General features: G+C 33.2%; 1 protein-coding gene across 1 annotated transcript in view; it reads left to right on the forward strand.

The window, feature by feature from the left end:
- Nucleotides 1-9,084: 9,084 nt before the first annotated feature.
- The window catches only part of LOC131928811 (zinc finger protein 708), a 34,346-nt gene continuing 22,610 nt past the window's right edge, over nucleotides 9,085-20,820 (forward strand). Inside the window, exons 1-3 of the mRNA XM_059284946.1 lie at nucleotides 9,085-9,132; nucleotides 12,707-14,614; nucleotides 15,012-15,091. Of these exons, the coding sequence (XP_059140929.1) occupies nucleotides 12,731-14,614; nucleotides 15,012-15,091 (1,964 nt within the window). The 5' untranslated portion in view covers nucleotides 9,085-9,132; nucleotides 12,707-12,730. The remainder of the gene's footprint in view (nucleotides 9,133-12,706; nucleotides 14,615-15,011; nucleotides 15,092-20,820) is intronic.

Genomic DNA, 20,820 nt, shown 5'->3' on the forward strand with positions numbered 1-20,820 from the left:
CCCCCTCATCACACACCGTCACAAAATTATGGATCCCCCTCCCCCTACAAGTGTGACGTCATTTATGGAAGACCCCATATCAATAGAGTCCTTTCATATGACGTCACGTCCGTTCGTGATACCTACGTCCGCCGCCACAGTGGTGTACATCAGACGTAAACACAATCAGCTGTTCGCCAGCGCTGGACGTGTTCACCAGCGCTGGACGTGTTCTCCGTATGTAAAGAATCGCGCCGCGGAAAAGGAAAAATACGTTAAAAAACTTGAACTCTTAGGAATTGAAGATCCTTATACAGTTATTGACAGTTTCGTGGATAATATAAATATGTGGCCGAAATTTCTAAATAAAAATACTGTTAGTAACACTGTTTGCGTTTAGAGTTTAAGTAGACGAATCTGATCAAATGCAGTTCTCGATACTTTGTTTCATGTAAGGACGGTAAAATAATAAACTTCATTTTAATTATAAAAGATAACTAGAATCTATTAATAAAACAAATATGCTCGACCTTCACAAATACTAATAGTAAAAGACAAAGTCAAAAGTAATAATAAGAATAATAAGATCTAATAGTAGGCCTAATAATAGTGTTTTAATATCTAGATCTAGAATCTAGCTCTAAACATGGCGTAAACAAAATTCGGACCACAGATATAGATTCTGGATTTAGGATGACTGGCTCCGCTGGGTAGACATAGAATCTACTTCTTTACTTAAATTTAATTACAAAATTTAGATCTACATTCGATTCAAAATACGCCCATAATAAATCAAAAGTAGTCATAATAGGCATAATAAAGCATTTAATTGTCTCTAAGATCTAAAATCTCGCTCTATAATCTAATCATTTTTTTTAGCAAACGATATTTTCTGAAATTGAAATAGATTGTATGACTAGACTTAGATCTAGAATCTGCTACTTAAATTAAATTGTAAAAACTTTATACAAGCATGTAGTTGATATTATTGTAGTAGAAGGCTTTAATAAATTACTAAGGCCTACCTACTTTGTTGTATTTTTACAGCAATATGTATCTGATACTGGACTGAGTTTAATTAAATTCAAATTCATATCTAGTAATTGGTCTACTAAGTTTAAGTAGCCTAGTAGTACAATCTAGATCATACCAGCCAACAACAAATAACCACATTATTATTATTTGGTTAATGATTAGGCTAATTTTTTTTAAAAAATCCACTGTTTATAAAAGAAACAAATCAAGCTAGAAACATTATAAGCGAGATGGTTTAGAATAATAACAATGGACCCAGTCTACAATTGATACAATTGCAGGTGTACATAGGGCCTACAGTCTAGTAGTTTACAGTAGGCACCTAGTGTGTAGCTAGTATACTAGTGTGTAGCTGTCCAGAGTTAAGATTCTTAATGCCTTAATGCTTTCCCCTGATAAGCCATGTGTGCTATAAATGACATAACATGACACCGAGGTGAGAAATGTTGAGGGGAGAGCAGTGGGATTTTCCCCTTTGTTCTCCCTGCTGGGCCCTGAGGGTCAAAATTATATAAGAAATACTATCTCTCTGGGGCTGGGTATCACGGAGGTGAGACGTTTTCAGGGGAGGGCAGGGCAGACTCCTCTTTGGTTTTATTGTGGGCTAGATACAGGTGGCGGCTGGAAATCATGAGGGTTGCACATCAGTATTAATGTGTCTGATCGCTTCCCTGCTGGATTATAAGGGTCTTAAATTGTATAACATGCTACCCAGATTGGTTATTACCCATGGATTATATTAGTCGTTGTAGTGTGGGTTTTGTAGGAGTTAAGTGGTCTCACGTTTGCTACAGTAGATAACCTATAATATATTACTGCATTTGATCAGATTCGTCTACTTAAACTCTAAACGCAAACGGTATTACTAACAGTATTTTTATTTAGAAATTTCGGCCACATATTTAGATCTATTTTATCCACGAAACTGTCAATAACTGTATAACAGTGGTTCCCAACCTTTTTCGAGTGGCGACCCCCTTTTATAAAAAGAAAGTGACCCGCGACCCCCATAGAATTAAAAAGTCGAAATTAGTAAGGAAATTAATAAGCACTAAAATAATATTTTCTATTCGTTCATTTTCCCAGAAACTTCAGGTTAAGGTTATGTATGATACTCTCTCCCAGTGTTTCTTCTAGATTTTTTTTCTCGGGGGGGGGGGGGGGGGGGCACCTGAAATTTTTGGTGAGGGGGCGGACAAATTTTTTCTTGGGAGGGGGACACTGTTAAAAGTATATATATATATATATATATATATATATATATATATATATATATATATATATATATATATATATATATATATATATATATATATATTCCTACATAAATTCCATTTTGTTCGGGGGGGGGGGGGGGGGGGGGCGATAGACATTCTTCTGGGAGGGGGGTTGGAGTGAAGCATGGCAGAAACTCTGCTCCCTTCAACCATTCTTTGTCGTCAAAGAATATCAAAAGGTCTTATATCGTTTGCACTTACAAGAACAACTTGATTTTATCTTTCAATTCAATTCGATAAAGTCTCTAACGTTTGCGACTAGCTTCACGCCGACTAAAGTACTTCATATCGTTTTTGGTGTGTTCCGAATGACTCGTCGCAAAATGAGGTTTTAGTTTTGAAGATTTCCTGAGAACAACTTTGCACAGTATGGATTGTTTCTTCTCTATTCCACTTCCAGTGATGTTAGTAAAGCCAAATTTCAGATATTCTTCTAAATATTTAAGTTTTGTTTCTCATTGCTTAGGTTTAGTATACCAGTTGGCGACCCCCCAGAAAGCCCTTCGCGACCCCCAAGGGGGTCGCGACCCCCAGGTTGGGAACCCGTGCTGTATAAGGATCTTCAATTCCTAAGAGTTCAAGTTTTTTAACGTATTTTTCCTTTTCCGCGGCGCGATTCTTTACATACGGTGAACACGTCCAGCGCTGGTGAACACGTCCAGCGCTGGCGAACAGCTGATTGTGTTTACGTCTGATGTACACCACTGTGGCGGCGGGCGTAGGTATCACGTGATTTAGGTCACGTGTTTGCAAGGACTCTATAGGTGGCCAAAGCCGTTGAAATCTACTATATCTGCCCCATGTGCAGATTTTCTTCCAGCATCTCTTCGGGTTGCTCCGAAAAACAATTGTCTACCGAACGAAATAGAATTTATATACTAGCGTGCCCGTCCCTGCGCGTTGCCGCGGGGATAGAAGAAAGTATGACGCAATATTTTAAGAGGGTTTCATCATAGCGTTACTAATATTATATTCTTAGACGTGTGACCTTGTTTTCTACAGCTGAATTATTTAAACATAAACAATGCCTACGTTTGGACCATATTTTCCGGGGCATGGGTTTACCTACACTACCGCATTACAACCTTGAGTGTACGTTATGCAGTAATACTGATTTAGAACACGCTTGGTGATCGTCTAGGTGTCATGGACTTAGAGAGGTGCTCTTGAGAGCCCCCCATCAGAGACGTTGACAGGCGGGAACGGGCATGGGGGGATGCGGACTGCAGCGGGTGATACCATTTAATGGGGTGACGAACAATTACAATATATGCTTTTTGCCTGTTCAGTTGATGAATAATTAAAAGTTTAAAAGTCTTATAAGTAAATATTGACAATCTCGTCAATACATACTCACTCTCACACACACTCCCATATATATATAAATATATATATATACTCTTTTTTCCTTGCTGTGTTTTAGGGCGGGGGTGACACCATAAAATGCTGCAACGGATGACACCCAACCAAGCGACGCCACTGCCAAGGCTGTTAATATTTATATAAATGTTACTTGGTTTAGGATAATTTGTAACGAATTCGCATAAACAATATTTTAGAATACGTTTCTTTAAAAAATCACAATTTAACGTAGGCTATATTTTTCTTTAAGCTAGCCTTCATCTAGCTATCATTATAATAGTTTACAATTATAAATAACTTACCAATATCGGAAGGTAGCTTATATATATATATATATATATATATATATATATATATACTAGCCGTCCCGGCCAGGCCCTGCTCTGGCTTCTGTGAAAAACCTTTCTGTTAAAGACCATTACCTGTGTGTTTAGTAATCATCATAAACCCGGCATTGCTCACCCAAACCACGACCAACCAAAACCAAAACAACAAAACGCAAACATAACGCTAACACAATTACAAATACAAACGAAAACAAAAACCTAGCAACAAACCCAACCACAACCACAAACACCAATACAAACACAAAGAAAAAACAAACAAAAAAGCAAACGAAAACAAAAACCTAACAACAAACCCAACCACAAACACCAATACCAACAAAAAAAAAACAAAAAAAAAACGAAAAAGCAAACGAAAACAAACCAAATCCAAACGCAAAACCAACCAAAAACACAAATACAAACCCAAACAAAAAAACACAAACAAAAACGAAAAAAGAAAGAACGAAAACAAACCAAATCCAAACGCAAAACCAACCAAAAACACAAATACAAACCCAAACAAAAAAAAAACACAAACAAAAACGAAAAAAGAAAGAACAAAAACGAACCAAATCAAAACGCAACCACTAACGCAAACCCACCTAAACACAAAGAAAACACTAACGCGAACATAAACGCCCGGGGCAGAATCGCCTGTTTTAGCTTAATAAACGACTATAGTACCCCAACTTATTCATAGTTTTTGCACTCACTTAAACGAACGCGCCTGTTTCAATTTAATGAACAATTATAATACTCCAAGCTTATCCGTAAAATACCTACAACATTTGCACTTGATCAATTCCCGCTAATTATGTAATTATTTTTTTCCCAACACCAAAACAAAGTAATTAAAAAGTAAATGCTTTTCAACTAATGCAATGGTTTTATAAAGGGAAGTAATTGTGTTTGCCTAATTTATCAAAGGGAAGTAAGCGCTATAGGACTAAAGAAAGACATAATTAGAATTTTTGTAAAAGATGATATTTTTTTTAAAACTTGTGTTTAATGAACATGCCGACAATTATTACTGTAATTTGAAAAATGAAAATGATTTCCCAACACTTTTAATAGTAATTTTTTAACTCATAAATTTAGACAAATGCGCACGATAATTGATCTAACACTTAAATCCGTAGAAATGCCAACGACAAACATATGCGTTACAGAATTGAGCTTTATATATTAGATATATATATACATGAATATATATATATATATATATATATATATATATATATATATATATATATATATATATATATATATATATATATATATATATATGAATATATATATATATATGAATATATATATATATATATATATATATATATATATATATATATATATATATATATATATATATATATATATATATATATATATATATATATATATATATATATATATTCATGTATATATATATATATATGAATATATATATATATATATATATATGTATGTATGTATGTATACTAAAAATCAAGTTTGGTTACATGTTTGAATATTTATTTATTTTTATTTTTTTCCGTTTCGTTACAGGAGAGAATCTGCACTATGTGTAGAGCTGTAAAATAGTATTTAGGTAGAGAACAATATTTCTTATTTAAACAGACTGTTAATTACAAATTTATTTAAAGACGTTTATTAATTTATTGATTTATTCATTGGTAGATTAACCACATTAACTATAAAAGTTCAAAACAATGACTTTACTTATAGCGAATAAGGACGTCACATGCTTTATTTACTTTTTACAACAATAATGGCGGCTTCCATCGAAGATTTTATTGCCCATTCAAAAGTATAACGCATTATGTAGCATATGAAGGGATAGTGTGGTCAGAGCCATGCTCGGCCGGAATATTTTTTTTAAACGATTAAAATATGTTGTCTGAGACTTGGTGGGAAACTGGGCAGGTGAAGTAGAGTTTGGTAGGTGTATAGTTCACTTGTGACGTCAGCATATGAAGAGATAATGTGGTCAGACCAATGATCAGCCGAAATCTATGTTTTCAAAGACAAAATTACGTCTGAGTTCGGGTGACACTGGGCAGTTGAAGGAGACCGCGAGTTAAATTCTCTTTTTATGAGCTATATTTCGAAAAAAACTTTAGCTCAACGGCCCCCCTTGATATTTTGTCAGGTGGTAGATGAACGCCGAGGGGTGTCAGAAAAAACTCACCATATCCGGGAAAAATCTGGAAATGGGTCAAAACTGACCAGTCGTATTTCCCTATATAATCTAAGTGTTTTGTGTGAAAAATGGGTAATTTCAACACAAATTTTAGGGTATTTAACCTCTGTATATCTGTCTAATTTTTTGCATGTATCTCTATAGATGACTAGACCGTATGGAAAAACTGTTGCTCAGACTCAAAGCCCTCAACGAGGGCAAACAATTGTATTTGTATACTATTTTAAACATAAACAGAAAATGACGAAGTATAGCATTTGCTTCAGTAAAAAAAATTAAGTTGTTAATTAAGGTGCGTATCCTAATTAAATAAATAAATAAATTTTAAAAGTCAATGTAATATAAATTATACTGTTCATGGAACCTCTGTAGATAATTCCATTTTAGTCATACATTGCGAACTTTTCAATATTTTCTCTGAAAACGGACTTTAAACAACAAACAACATCATTTTCTCTAAAATTAGCATTACTGTTTAAATTTAAACACTCCACACCTCAGCCATCACTAAATAATTAAGTATTCAAATTCTCAAATGTTTTTGAAAACCTAAGCGAAGCTAGGCAGTATGCCTAGTATCTATAATATAATCTATAATATAAGCGGGCTGAGCGTGTGTCAGTCCTTCCTTCCTTCTGTCATCGCTATAGCTTTTGGAACCATAAAAGTAAACATTCGCACCATGCTGTGCTTTTCAGTGCACCGCAGTGTCTTATTATAAGTGTTAGAGTAGGGTTTGTTTATATAGCGACATAGAGCAATTTTATAAATGACACTGTGTTTACTTTTTTGCATAACGTTATAAAAATATTAAATACTCGCACATTGCTAAAACGTATTAAAAAGATCAATGTCAAATATTATTTTCTTATTTATGCCTTGAAAAGATGTAAACATTTTAATAACGTAATAACAGTCGGGTAGAAAAATCAAATTAATTTAACTCTTTTCTAATTTTGACAAAGGAGGTAATTTAAAAATACATTAAACTCACGCTAATAAAAAATGTGAATGCAAATATACGTTCGTCATAGAAGGAATTAGTGTTGCAATAATATAATTAGCAAAATGTGAATGCAAATTATTCGGATGTGTAAGAGGAAATTATTGTTAGAAAATTATAATTAGCATGGATTGATAAAAGGCAATCTTTTATTTATTTTATTCACTGAATGTAGGCCCTACTGTTTATTACTTATAATTTTTAATCAACTATTCAGCACTATTATAGGCGCGTCATCACGTTCATTAGGTGCGCAATGGTTTTAGATATGAAACTCAATTGTAAATTTTTAAAATTTAAAGTACTGGAAAAAAAATGCGTGAATGGATAAAGTGAAATATTGTAGGTAAAACACGGATATTTTAAATACTACCTATTATTTATACTGTTTTCTAATTATTATTCTTTCGGTTTGCGGACAAGCTAGGGGTTTTATAGGAGAGGCGTTGCGATGGGGGGGGGGCATATGTCCCCGGGTGCCGACCTTAGGGGGCGCCAAAGTGGGTTTGAAAAAATTTGCGAGGGGGGGGGGGGGTGGAAATCGAAAGTTTTAGGGCGGGGGGGGGGGGGAAGGGGTGCAAATCGAAAGTTTGAGGGGGGTGCAAATCACTGGAAAGGGCGCGATTTGGCGCTACGGGCTAGACTGTGAGCAATATGCCTTTATGATTGCATTTAAATTGTGTTTGTTGTGAGTGTTGTGTTTGTTTTTTCGTTTTTTTTTGTTTGTTTTTTTTTGCGTTCGTTTATGTTGTGTTTAGTTTTGTTCTGTTCCCAAGTTGGTACATTTAAAAAATATTTACCGTGGCGGAGCACGGGATGCAGCTAGTATCTATATATTGGAAAGAACTTTCTGCTGGGGCCCCATGTGTCTTGGAGCTTGAAGGAAAAACAAGGTAATTAAAAAGTCTAGTGACAATTTTAGCGCAATTTCCTTATGTTATCTAAAAATAGCTCTGTAGTAGCGTAAATCAAGAGCAGGGTTAGTAAAACCATTGGTTAGTTATTAAAACGTTTTTAATTCATTTTTTTTCAGTATTTTAGATGTTTTATTTACAATAGAGTTACATGACTAAAAACCATTGCGCGCCTAGCTACCGAACGTGATGTCGCAGCCATTGAACGTGATGGCGCAGCTATTGAACGTGATGACGCATGTGGTGTGGTTAGATAAAAATGCCTACTAATTCGGTCCAAATTTTAATTAATTAAAAAAAAAATTGTGTCCGAACGAAAGGATATTTTTGAAAACTTTATTCGGCAATATTGTTCTAAATTACGGCAGGAATCGATTGGTACATGTTTCAAGTCGCTAAATGGTCTGGTTGCCGAGATATGGGACAAAAACTGCATTTTTAAAAAGGTTTTTTGGCTTTTCCGGGAAATCCATGAAAGAAACCCGGAATTTTTTTAGCCTATGTTCATCCTCGTAACTTGTTTAACATAATTGCTTTTGGAACTAGTCATCAATATTGCTTCGTTGAGGAGGAGATACGACTTAAAGCTGCGGACACACATCCATTCATTCATACATCCAGAAATGACGGGTTAATAAACGCAATTCTCCAGAATGGAAATTGCGCTAAAAACAAATTGATGTTTTCAATTTATACTTTTCTCGTATATGAGATATAGAGGAATTATTGTAATATATATATATATATATATATATATATATATATATATATATATATATATATATATATATATATATATATATATATATAGGCCCCTATATATATATAATAATATATATAGGCCTATATGAGTATGTATGAGTTATAATGCGAATTAATAAAAGGTAATAGATCTACATATTTTTATTTTTAATTGGCAGAAGAGTAGGCCTACTGAAGAGTAGTTTTTAAAAGTTTTGTTATCATCAAGCAACAAGACAGATCTAAACTTCACAACCAGCTAGGATTGCAAGTCGTGACAGCGATCACATTCTTTGTGAAGTATTGTTTTTACAAGCTTTTATTTTACTTACTTCCTCTGTCTGTCGACATTCTTATTCTATCTGCTGTCGTCAGTCTGTCGTTATTCTTTAATATTCACTTCAGGTCTGTCTAGAAAAAAAAATTCGGGTAGGCCTACGCCTACGGCCTAGGCCTACATAGTTACATAGTACTACATAAAATACATTATTTATTATTAAATATTTATATTTGTCTCATCAAACTATTCCACTCTATTATAATTAATTATACGCATTATCACGTTCATTAGGTACACAAAGGTTTTTTTAGTTTTTAGTCATGCAACTCTTTTGTAAATTTAGAACATTTTAACTTTTTAAGTACTGAAAGAAAAATCATAAAAATGTTTTAATAACAAACTTAGTAGAGGGAATATTTACAATTACAACTGTGTCCGATAATGGAATCTTTAAAAAAATGTTACTAGATCTAGTAGCTAACTAAATAGACACATGGCTGGCTAATGTCAATTCTAACTCTGTCCCTAACCCCAACCCTGGTCCTACCATACGCCTAACCCTAATTTCTAACCATAAAATGAGTCGAGATTGCAATACTATTAACAACCCACACCACCTATTTTATGGAAAAGTCTATTACCGGACACCGGTATTCATTATCTATAATCATCCCAAGCTTTATGTAATAATCCACTGAAAAGTAGAAAATAAATTAGGGCCCTATGCACTACTATTAATATAACTATAAAGAAAAGCCTGGGCCACTAGGCCTATATACTTTATTTTTACTTAATTATCTTTATTTACTAATATTTAGGAAGAGACCCACGCTTTATTACATAAAAAATTGTTATTAAAACGTTTTTTATGAATTTTTTTTGGAGTGAATAAGTATTTTTGAATTCTATATAAAGCATTCTAAAAATAGGGGAAATCTCATGATATTTGATATAGAGTCAGAAATTATCCAGTAAGTAGGCCTAATGTTTGTTGAGCTTCATTAACATTCGTTACTCTGCAACTGGCTACTACTAACATAATTTATTTGACCATTGAAATAAAAATAAAGTCAAGTGCATTAAATTAATGTTTTAACTTACTTTAAAGTTTAATTGACAGAAAATTAGTAACAATTAATAAATCTAAATATTAATAATAAAGTCGCGTGTAGTAATTAAAACGGAAAAAACTTGCAGAAGAATTGCGATAACTAGATCTTGGCCTAGTCTAGTAAAAAAGAATATTACTAGATTTAGGGCCTACTAAAAGTAGTAAGAAGAACTAGAACAATGTTTGGTAGCAGCAATAATTAGCACATACACTTAGAGTAATTAGAAATACAAAATAATTAGCAAAACAGTAGGCTATTTAAAATGTAACTAAAATCAATCTATGCACATTTAAAAAATTATGTATTAAAAATAATATAGCACCAAAAAAAAAATAAGGTTAACAGAATGGCGTTACAGGCTACGCCAAGGTTTTACTGTTTTTTACTGCTGTATAATTCCGGAATAATAACGGACGCTATATCTTGTGATTACCAAAATAGGTATCAGGAATATTATTCAACACCCCATACATATCTAACTAATAAACTCTTACAATAATATACACATTTAGGCCCATTAATAGATAATCTACTACTTAAAGCCTATAAATTAATACAATAGGATATTATCATTATGTTTGAAATTAAGATATATTTTGACCTGGGTAAGTTAATGAAGCAGTGTTTATTTCCTTTCAAATTTGCTGTCTTCTGATTGAAAATGCTTAATATTTTATTTACAAGCACATTGGGCGTGGTAGTGGTAGAGTCAACAATGTGGCAGCTAATATTCATAGCCCTGGAGCTTTGAGTTCAAACCCTGGGTTTGCACGACCGGAAAACAGTGTTTTTTTTTTTTTGACATCTTATTTTCTTCATATTACTAACGTCATGTGGGACTTTTTTTTAAGAAAATTGGCGAGTTCAACAGGCCTATACTATAGATCTAGTATAAGTATAGTCATAGAATTAAAACAAGTTCTATTTGTGATTGTCGATGTAATCCCTCCCCCACCCCATTCAAGCAAATTTAAAAACAGACCTACTTCTGGTCATTTTTTTTTGTAAGTTCACATAGGTTTATAAACTTAGATCTATTACCACACATGATAGATTAGATAGCTCTAAAGATCTAGCTAAATCTAGGACTATCATCTGACCTACTACTGCCACTGTACTGTCGGTCTACAAGTACTAGATCCAGATTGACCAAGATTCTATTCTTTTTGTATTATTAAACTGTGCCTACATTGGTGTTGAAATAAAACATTTAAAGTTTATGTCAATATTGAATTACTAAGACAAAAAAAAAATCGAGCCCTCATGATATCTATTTTTAGACTGCGTTCAACCTAGGAAATAGATTTAGTGGGCCATATCTCATTCCTCGCAAATTTAGCCTACTGTTTTCAATGTCGTGATAGTGTTATTTGTTTTTGTTATTAATGCAAATGGCATTAGTATTATTTTTTAATTCATTAGATCTAACTTAGGGTTAGGCTTAGGGGCTAGGCCTTTAGGCTTAAGGGTAAGGGTTAGTCTAAGAAACTAAGTGAAGCAAGGCATTATGATCAGTTTATTTCTTCTCAAACAGAAGAGGATAAAATTTATCCTCATGTGAGATGATCTAAGCATGCTGTATATTTCCTCTATCACAGAGGCGTAGGAATGGCGGGCGAGGGTGCGGACTGAACCGGGTGACACCATTTAAGGGGAGGGGTGACACCAATGCAAAATAAACCAGGAGTGATCTCCCCTAAACTTTTGCAAATATTCATATCCAACACTACGGGGGATGGCAACTTAAACTTTTAAAAAAGATTTGCCCACCCAGAAAAACCTAACGATGTGTGTATAATAGTGCTGAATATTATTAGTACTTTATAAATTCACATGTGTTTTTTTTAGAAATCGGAAATAGCCTAAATTACTACTTTTGGTCAACGGAAAATACTCAAAATTTGACAGTAGGGACAGTAGGGAGAGAATTGGATCCTTTACTTATTTGTTAAATTTCATTAATCTATCTGAAATAGTACTCAAGTTATGGGCTTTTGAAAAATTGAAAGTTGAAAAAGTTCCACTTCCAGTTACCGGAAATTGCTGAAAAATTGATATAGATCTACAAATTTGATATCATACTTGTATATGAAATTTCATCAACCTAGCTATAAAGGTACTCTAGTTATTGTGTTCAGAGTGACCAAAAATAGATAAAATAAATAAAAATTAATAAACATTGTAGCTCTGTTGGGCTTATTAAAAAAAATTAAAACGTAAAACCTGATTTATAATCATGTTATAGCAGTAGTACAAATTATAAAAAATGTCTACTTATTTTTATTTAATTCAGTAATTTTTATTACACAAGAATAAATACTTTATAGTACTTCTAAAAACTGAATGAAAATCCCAGAAAGGAGATAAATTATTATAAGGCATCTACAAAATCCAATCTACTGTAGCTACTAGGCCTATACAAATATTTAAAAGTTTGAAATCAATTTGAATTAACATTTAAAATATTTTATCCGCAGTTCATTTATAAGAAGCAGGGCAGCATGGGAGAGGCAACATGTGATTTAGATATACAATCAGGGGAATCAACAGAATTTTCATATTCTAAAGATGTGAAGCCAGAGCTATCTACATTATTTTCATCTTCTACTGACATAAAAACAGAATTATCAACAATTTTGACTTTCCATGATATGAAACCAGACATGACTTTTATAACTTCACAGGATTTTAAAACCCATGTTACGCCAGAGTTTTTATCTAGTAGACAAACAAAAACAGAATATACATTTTCATCTTTTGATGATGTAAAACACAATATGACAATAACTTCTCAAGATGTAACAACAGGATTTTTAATTAATAAAGATATGGAACCTGCTGTATCAGCAATATGTACAGGATCAGAAGATATAAAATCAGAATCAGCAACGTTATCAACTAGCGAAGATATAAAATCAGAATTAGCAACGTTATCAACTAGCGAAGATATAAAATCAGAATTAGCAACGTTATCAACTAGCGAAGATATAAAATCAGAATTAGCATTGTTATCAACAAGTGAAAATATAAAATCAGAATTAGCAATGTTATCAACTAGCAAAGATATAAAACCAGAGATAGCAACTTTATCAACTAGTGAAAATATAAAACAGGATTTATGGACACAATTTTTAGATTTTGAGGACAAACAACAAAATGGACTAGAAGAAAAGCAAAAAATTTCTGAAGACAGTACACTGTCTGTTGATCATCATGAACAGTTTTTTCAAAGATCTAACTTGAACAAACATAAACAAGCTCAAGTAGGGGAGAGACCTCTTGAATGTGATGATTGTCAAAAAACGTTTTCAAACATTTCTAGTTTAAGTGAACATAAGAAAGTCCATTTAATGGAGCCTTATGAATGTGATGTTTGTCATAAAAAGTTTTCAGATAGTTCTAATTTTAATGCACACAAAAAAATTCATTCAGGAGTTAAACCATATGAATGTGATATTTGTCATAAAATTTTTTCACACAGTTCTACTCTAAACACACACACAAAAATTCATTTGGGGGTTAAGCCTTATAAATGTGGTGTTTGTCATAAAAATTTTTCAGACACTTCTAATTTCAGGAAACACAAAAAAATTCATTTAGGGGTTAAGCCTTATGAATGTGATCTTTGTCATAAAAAGTTTTCATACAGTTCCACTCTAAACACGCACAAAAACATTCATTTAGGGGTTAAGCCTTATGAATGTGATGTTTGTCATAAAAAGTTTTCAGACAGTTCTAGTTTCAGAAATCACAAAAAAATTCATTTAAGGGTTAAGCCTTATGAATGTGATGATTGTCGTGAAAGGTTTTCAAACAGTTCTACTCTAAGCAAACACATAAAAATTCATTTAATGGTTAAGCCTTATGAATGTGCTGTGTGTCATAAAATTTTTTCACACAGTTCTACTCTAAGCAAACACAAAACAATTCATTTAGGGGTTAAGCCTTATGAATGTGATATTTGTCATAAAAAGTTTTCATACAGCTCTACTCTAAGCACACACAAAAACATTCATTTTGGGGTTAAGCCTTATGAATGTGATGTTTGTCATAAACCGTTTTCATACAGTTCTACTCTAAACACGCACAAAAACATTCATTTAGGGGTTAAGCCTTATGAATGTGATGTTTGTCATAAAAAGTTTTCAGACAGTTCTAGTTTCAGTTTCAGAAATCACAAAAAAATCCATTTAGGGGTTAAGCCTTATGAATGTGATCTTTGTCATAAAAAGTTTTCACACAGTTCTACCCTAAGCAAACACAAAAACATTCATTTAGGGGTTAAGCCTCATGATTGTGATGTTTGTCATAAAAAGTTTTCATACAGTTCTACTCTAAACAGGCACAAAAACATTCATTTAGGGGTTAAGCCACATGAATGTGATGTTTGTCATAAAAAGTTTTCAGACAGTTCTAGTTTCAGAAATCACAAAAAAATTCATTTAGGGGTTAAGCCTTATGAATGTGATGATTGTCATAAAAGGTTTTCAAACAGTTCTACCTTAAGCAAACACAAAAAAATTCATTTAATGGTTAAGCCGTATGAATGTAATGTTTGTAATAAAAATTTTTCACACAGTTCTACTCTAAGCACGCACAAAAAAATTCATTTAGGTGTTAAGCCTTATGAATGTGATGTTTGTCATAAAAGATTTTTAAACAGTTCTAATTGTCATAGACACAAAAGAATTCATTCAGCAGGTAATTCATATGATTGTGATTTTTTTTCATAAAAAGTTTTCATACTGTTCTACTCTAATCAAACACAAAAAAATCATCTAGTGGTTAAGTCTTACTTATGAATGTGATTTTTGTCAAAAAGGATTTTCACTTAGTTCTAGTTTAAGTAGGCACAAAAAAAGGTAAAACCTTAGTTTAGCGTCGTTTATTATTCCGGAATGGTATAGCAGTAAAAAAAACAGTAAAACAATGGCAAAGTCTGTCACACAGTTCCGGTACCCACCGGAAGTCTTGAAAACCATACTTTATTTGGCGTCATTTTTTTGTTGTTGCTTGACTGACCGTGAAAACGTTTACTGCTATACTAACCCGCTCCTCATAGTAAATAAGGTCACTGATATCTAAACTTGTATGAACTAACGTGACCCCAAGTACGTAGATGGTGCTGTTTGGCTAGGTGAGGGAGGAGGGGGGAATAAAAGTTACGGTACAGTTCATGATATGACGTATTTGACTGGTCTACTGTGACCTCACAGTGAACCCTCTGCCGTCTCTTGTTGGGGGGGGGGGGGGGGGTGTACCGGTAGTTTTTAATAGCACACAAAAGTTTCTCAGCTATAAGCACAAATGATGGTGTGGTTACAAAGGTCTTGTTTCATTTTCAAAATAGTGTACGAACCCTATTTCTTGTCACTTTTACTCTTTTTGTAATCATTTTTACATCTTTGTAATAATTATTACTATTTTCGTAATCTAGATTTTTTTACTTGGCCTAGCAGCTAGCTAGATCTAATTAATTAATGGTTGCAAATCCGCTGCAAGACTAAAACATAAAATTATTATATTTGACTTCATTATTCATATTAATATATGTTTTTTCTTTATTTTTAGATCTACTAATTTAAATCTACTATTATATTTATTGTTTTTTCCTTTTGTCTATTAAACTTAAAAAATTAAAACATTAATTTACTACAATCGACTTTCAATTTATTTAGGCCTATATTTCAATGGTCAAATAAACCATGGTTTACCGTAACTCTAGATACCGAAACTCAACAAACATTACCCGATAATTTTCGACGCTAAACTAAGATTTTACCAAAAAATAAAAACATTCAGGAGATAAATTCTATAAATATAATGTTGGTTATGAAAACTTTACCCACAATACTGTATGATAATATTTTCGCAAGATGTAAGTTTGAAAAGGTAAAACCTTAGTTTAGCGTCGTAAATTCGGCCAAAACTAGTAATGTGGGAGAGAGTCATTTAATGTATATGTCTTTAAATATGAGTTTATTTTCGTATATTTTAATAAAATATTATAGATAATTGAATAATAGATCACCACTGATGGTTAAATCAATTTAAATATCCTGAAATTAATTTTTATCAACCCTGTTCGAGATAGTAAATTTGCTATTAAAAACAGCAGCCATCTTAAGAAAATGTTATTTAGAGTAGCTTCCATTTCAATTCTATTCGTATGAAAATGTATTTAAATATGATTGTCTTGTTGTTTAGTCCGCCATACAAAGCATTTTTTAGCGCAATTTCCATTCTGGAGAATTGCGTTCATTAACTCGTCATTTCTGGGAATGTATGGATGGATGTGTGTCCGCAGCTTTAAGTCGTCTTTAAGTCGTATCTCCTCCTCAACGAAGCAATATCGAGGACTAGTTCCAAAAGCAAATATGTTAAGCAAGTTCCGAGGATGAACATAGGCTAAAAAAATTACCGGAATTTCTTCCTGGATTTCCCGGAAAAGCCAAAAACCTCGAAAAAATGCAGGTTTTGGCCCATATCTCGGCAACCAGACCACTTAGCGACTTGAAACTTTTACCAATCGATTTCAGCCATAATTTAGAACAATATTGCCGGAGAAAATTTTCAAAAATTTCCTTTCTTTCGGCCACAAAAAATTAATTAAGAATTTTTAAACTTAGCGTCGTGTAGGCCTAGGATGATTTAGCGCAAAGCGCTGAGGTTCGAAAGGATTTTACCATAGCGAATGAGCGGAGGTTCGAAAGGATTTTTTCTATTTTGTTTTGAATTATTGAAACTACTTGTGTTGCATTATTTATTTGCTGAATATATGATTTATCTCGATTTAAAATTGTTATGGATAACATAAGGAAATTGCGCTTAAATTGTCACTAGACTTTTTATTAACTTGTTTTTAAATTCTGCCCTTTAAAAACTGAATTTCCTAACAAACAACTTTATTAATTCTAGAAGTATTGTGAGATGCAACTTGTATCCATGTATAAAATCACGTTTTTTTTGTACTAATGTTTATTTGATACTATATAGTTGGAGTTTTTTCTTATTGTTTGAATGTTTACTATTTTCATTTCTGGTTTTTCTTTTCATCAATTAGTGATTCTATCGTAACTTATGAATTTTTTTTACTTCTCTTTACCTTAATTAAACCCCAACCTCCATCATATTTTTTTTGTCAATGTCACAACAAGTCATAATGTAAAAAAATACGCTTCACTCTGCCTTATCTAAGATCTCTAACCATAATTTTGACAACAATAAATGTTTATCATCATTTATATATACAGAAAGACAAAATGTATTAGTCACCACCGTTCCCCGAAAAACATCAACTAAAACAATCAGCCACTCCACACCTTAAGTGCGTATATCATTATGGTCGATCCCAAGTCTCCACCTGTCAGACACATTTTGGTTACCCTTTGTTGTCAAAATGTCAATATAAAATGCCCAAATGAGTGATATGGGGTGGTCCATAAATGATGTCACATATGATTTGCTACGGGAAAGTGAAGATTTGTGACGTCAACTCAGGCGGCTCCCCAATATTTATGACGTGTCGGTCTCATGAGATGAGGTGAACAGGGAAAAATACCAAGGTGATTGATGGAAAACCTCTATAATGCTTTGTTCAATCAAAGTAACGATAAATAAGCTCAAAACGAACCATCATAAATGTTGCAAGCCTGCTAGTTTGAGACGTTTGGCAAAACGGCGTCAACACATCCCCGTCGAAAAGGCTTGCCACCAAATGCCTGCTGTGACCTACTTAGGTCTTATTTTTTATATAATTTAGTTTTTAGTTTATGTAATCGACGCTTGGGAGGTCCAGTGGTTAAGATCCCGCGCGCTCACGGCGGCGGCTGGGGTTCGATTCCCCGCCGAGGATCTATGACCGACCCAGGGTGGTCTAGTGGTATGGATTCCGCGCGCTCATGGCGGCAGCGGTATGGATTTCGCGCGCTTATGGCGGCGGCAGGGATGCGAATCCCCCGCTTAGGATCCAGGTGGCTATTGACTATAGAATAGTCCTTGACTGTGATATTTGTAACCTAGTGATTTTTCATCAACTGTAAAGTGGGTTTTGGTTTATTTTTTACTCTTAGATTCTATATTATTTTGTACAGCCCTAGTGTCACTCATTATTCCTGTACGTATATTAAAAGGTCTTTGACATATTAAAATTGCTGTGAGTCATATCAGTTTAGCGTGTTATTCCCCTAGATTTTATTCACGAGCCCACGTTGAGTTTGTTTTGTACTCTTTAGTAGTTGACATCTGTCATTAGCCATCTCAAAACGAAACCGGGCGTTCGCTAGCTCTGCGACTGACAGAATAGCGTTCGTAATACTGCCGACGAATAAGCCGCGTCTAATGCGGGGCGTTAGGAATACAGCCATTAGCATGGGGCCGCGTTAGAGCTCCAGTAGGCTATCGCGCTTTGTAAGATGACGTAAATACTTAAATTCAATTCGCTAAACTGCGCGAAAAGTTAGTAATGTTCCATCGTTTGAGAAAAAAAAAATTACTTCGACTTCGAATTGAAATATGTTGAATATCACTTTTAATGTATCAAGATTCAGAACTATAATTTATTTATAAAGCGCAGAGCAGCTTCAAAATCGGACGGCCATGCAGTTTTCCCCAAGCTTCTTTTAGAGCTTAATATGGGTAGTCTAGTTCTATACGGTAGGAGCTTAATACTAATACATTTTTAAAGAACCAAAAGTCTCAAGACAGCAAGCTTGCAAAAATAACCACGTACGTTTAAATGGACGAGTGATGGATGGGTAAGGGGCTGTTTAATTGAACACCAACATCAGTAATCAAATTAAACGTCGCATAAGTGTCAAAACGGCAGTGCTTGTTTTTGTGATGTTTGTCATAAAATGTTTTCAGACAGTTTTAATTTTAATACACACAAAAGAGTTCATTCAGGAGTTAAACCATATGAATGTGATGTTTGTCATAAAAAGTTTTCAAACAGGTCTCCTTTTAATAGACATAAAAGAGTTCATTCAAGAGATAACCCAAATGAATGTGATGTTTGTCATAAAATGTTTTCAGACAGTTCTACTCTAATCAAACAAAAAAAATCATTTAGTGGTTAAGCCTTATGAATGTGATTTTTGTCAGAAAGGATTTTCACTTAGTTCTAGTTTAAGTAGGCACACAAAAAAAAAATCATTCAGGAGATAAATTCTATAAATATGATGTTGGTTATGAAAACTTTACCCACAATAGTGTATGATAATATTTTTTAGCGCAATTTCCATTCTGGAGAATTGCGTTTATTAACCCGTCATTTCTGGATGTATGAATGTATGCATGAATGTGTGTCCGCAGCTTTAAGTCGTATCTCCTCAAGCAATATTGAGGACTAGTTCCAAAGCAATTATGTTAAGCAAGTTACGAGGATGAACATAGGCTAAAAAAATTCCGGGTTTCTTTCATGGATTTCCCGGAAAAGCCAAAAAAACTCGGAAAAATGCAGTTTTTGGCCCATATCTCGGCAACCAGACCACTTAGCGAATTGAAACATGTACCGATCGATTCCTGTCATAATTTAGAACAATATTGCCGAAGAAAGTTTTCAAAAATATCCTTTCGTTCGGTCACAAATTTTAAAATTACATAAACACCTACAAACCGATCGTTCTCCTAGCTTGAACGCACCCTAGCATTATACGTCAGAGCTATTTTTAGATAACATAAGGAAATTGCGCATAAATGTCACTAGACTTTTTACTTAACTTGTTTAATTGTTGAAGCACAAATAGAATAGACATTTTAATCTTCAATTCATTCATTATCTGTATATATTAATTTTAGGATAGCATGTATTAATTCTACTTGTAGGTCACTTGTATATATTTTCGTATTTTATATGCAAATACAGCTAAATTGATGTTTATTGCGTACATTTAAATGAAAATAAAAGGTAATAGCAGACTCTTATTAATAAATTATTATATTAAAATAACCTAATTAGACCATCCTTGTGGCTGAACATTTATAGTTGATCTTTTCTTTGGTCTCAGTCTGAGAAGTGTAAGTGGGGTCATTCCCTAAAACAACTATCAGTTTCTAATGCTTGACACTATCCCACTTTCTTTTCTATTTGCAAACAGTAACACCACACACACGTTACAAATTAAAAGGCAATAAAGACAAAAAAGACTAACGCTGTATTAGTTATGTCTGACATTTTGGTATCCTATTTCTAGCATAATTTATGTATTGTTGTGTTTACTTTTGTTTTCTTTATTTTTAAAGACACTTTAATGAAAATGTTGTAGTCAAATGCTACGGGATTGTAACATAAAATAAAATTTTCTAACTAAATCTGTCAACTTTTATTTTGGAGACCCCTGCTATAGGCTATTACATTTTCTAAGACCACTACCGCAAATTATATAATTTATTGTTTCCTGAGCTTGTAGTTATAGGCACCCTCCTTGCAAAAAAACAAAAAAATAACATTTGGGTCCCATATAGGATTATTTGTGCAAATGTATAGGCCTATGCATAATAAAATATATAGCCTATATATATTTATTTATATTATATATACATACATATATATTTATATATCCTATATATATACAGAGAGATAAATTGGACG

The sequence above is a fragment of the Physella acuta genome, unplaced genomic scaffold (assembly GCF_028476545.2).
Source record: "Physella acuta isolate Inbredline_101_S28 unplaced genomic scaffold, ASM2847654v3 ptg001552l, whole genome shotgun sequence".
NCBI classification, from domain to species: Eukaryota; Metazoa; Mollusca; class Gastropoda; family Physidae; genus Physella; species Physella acuta.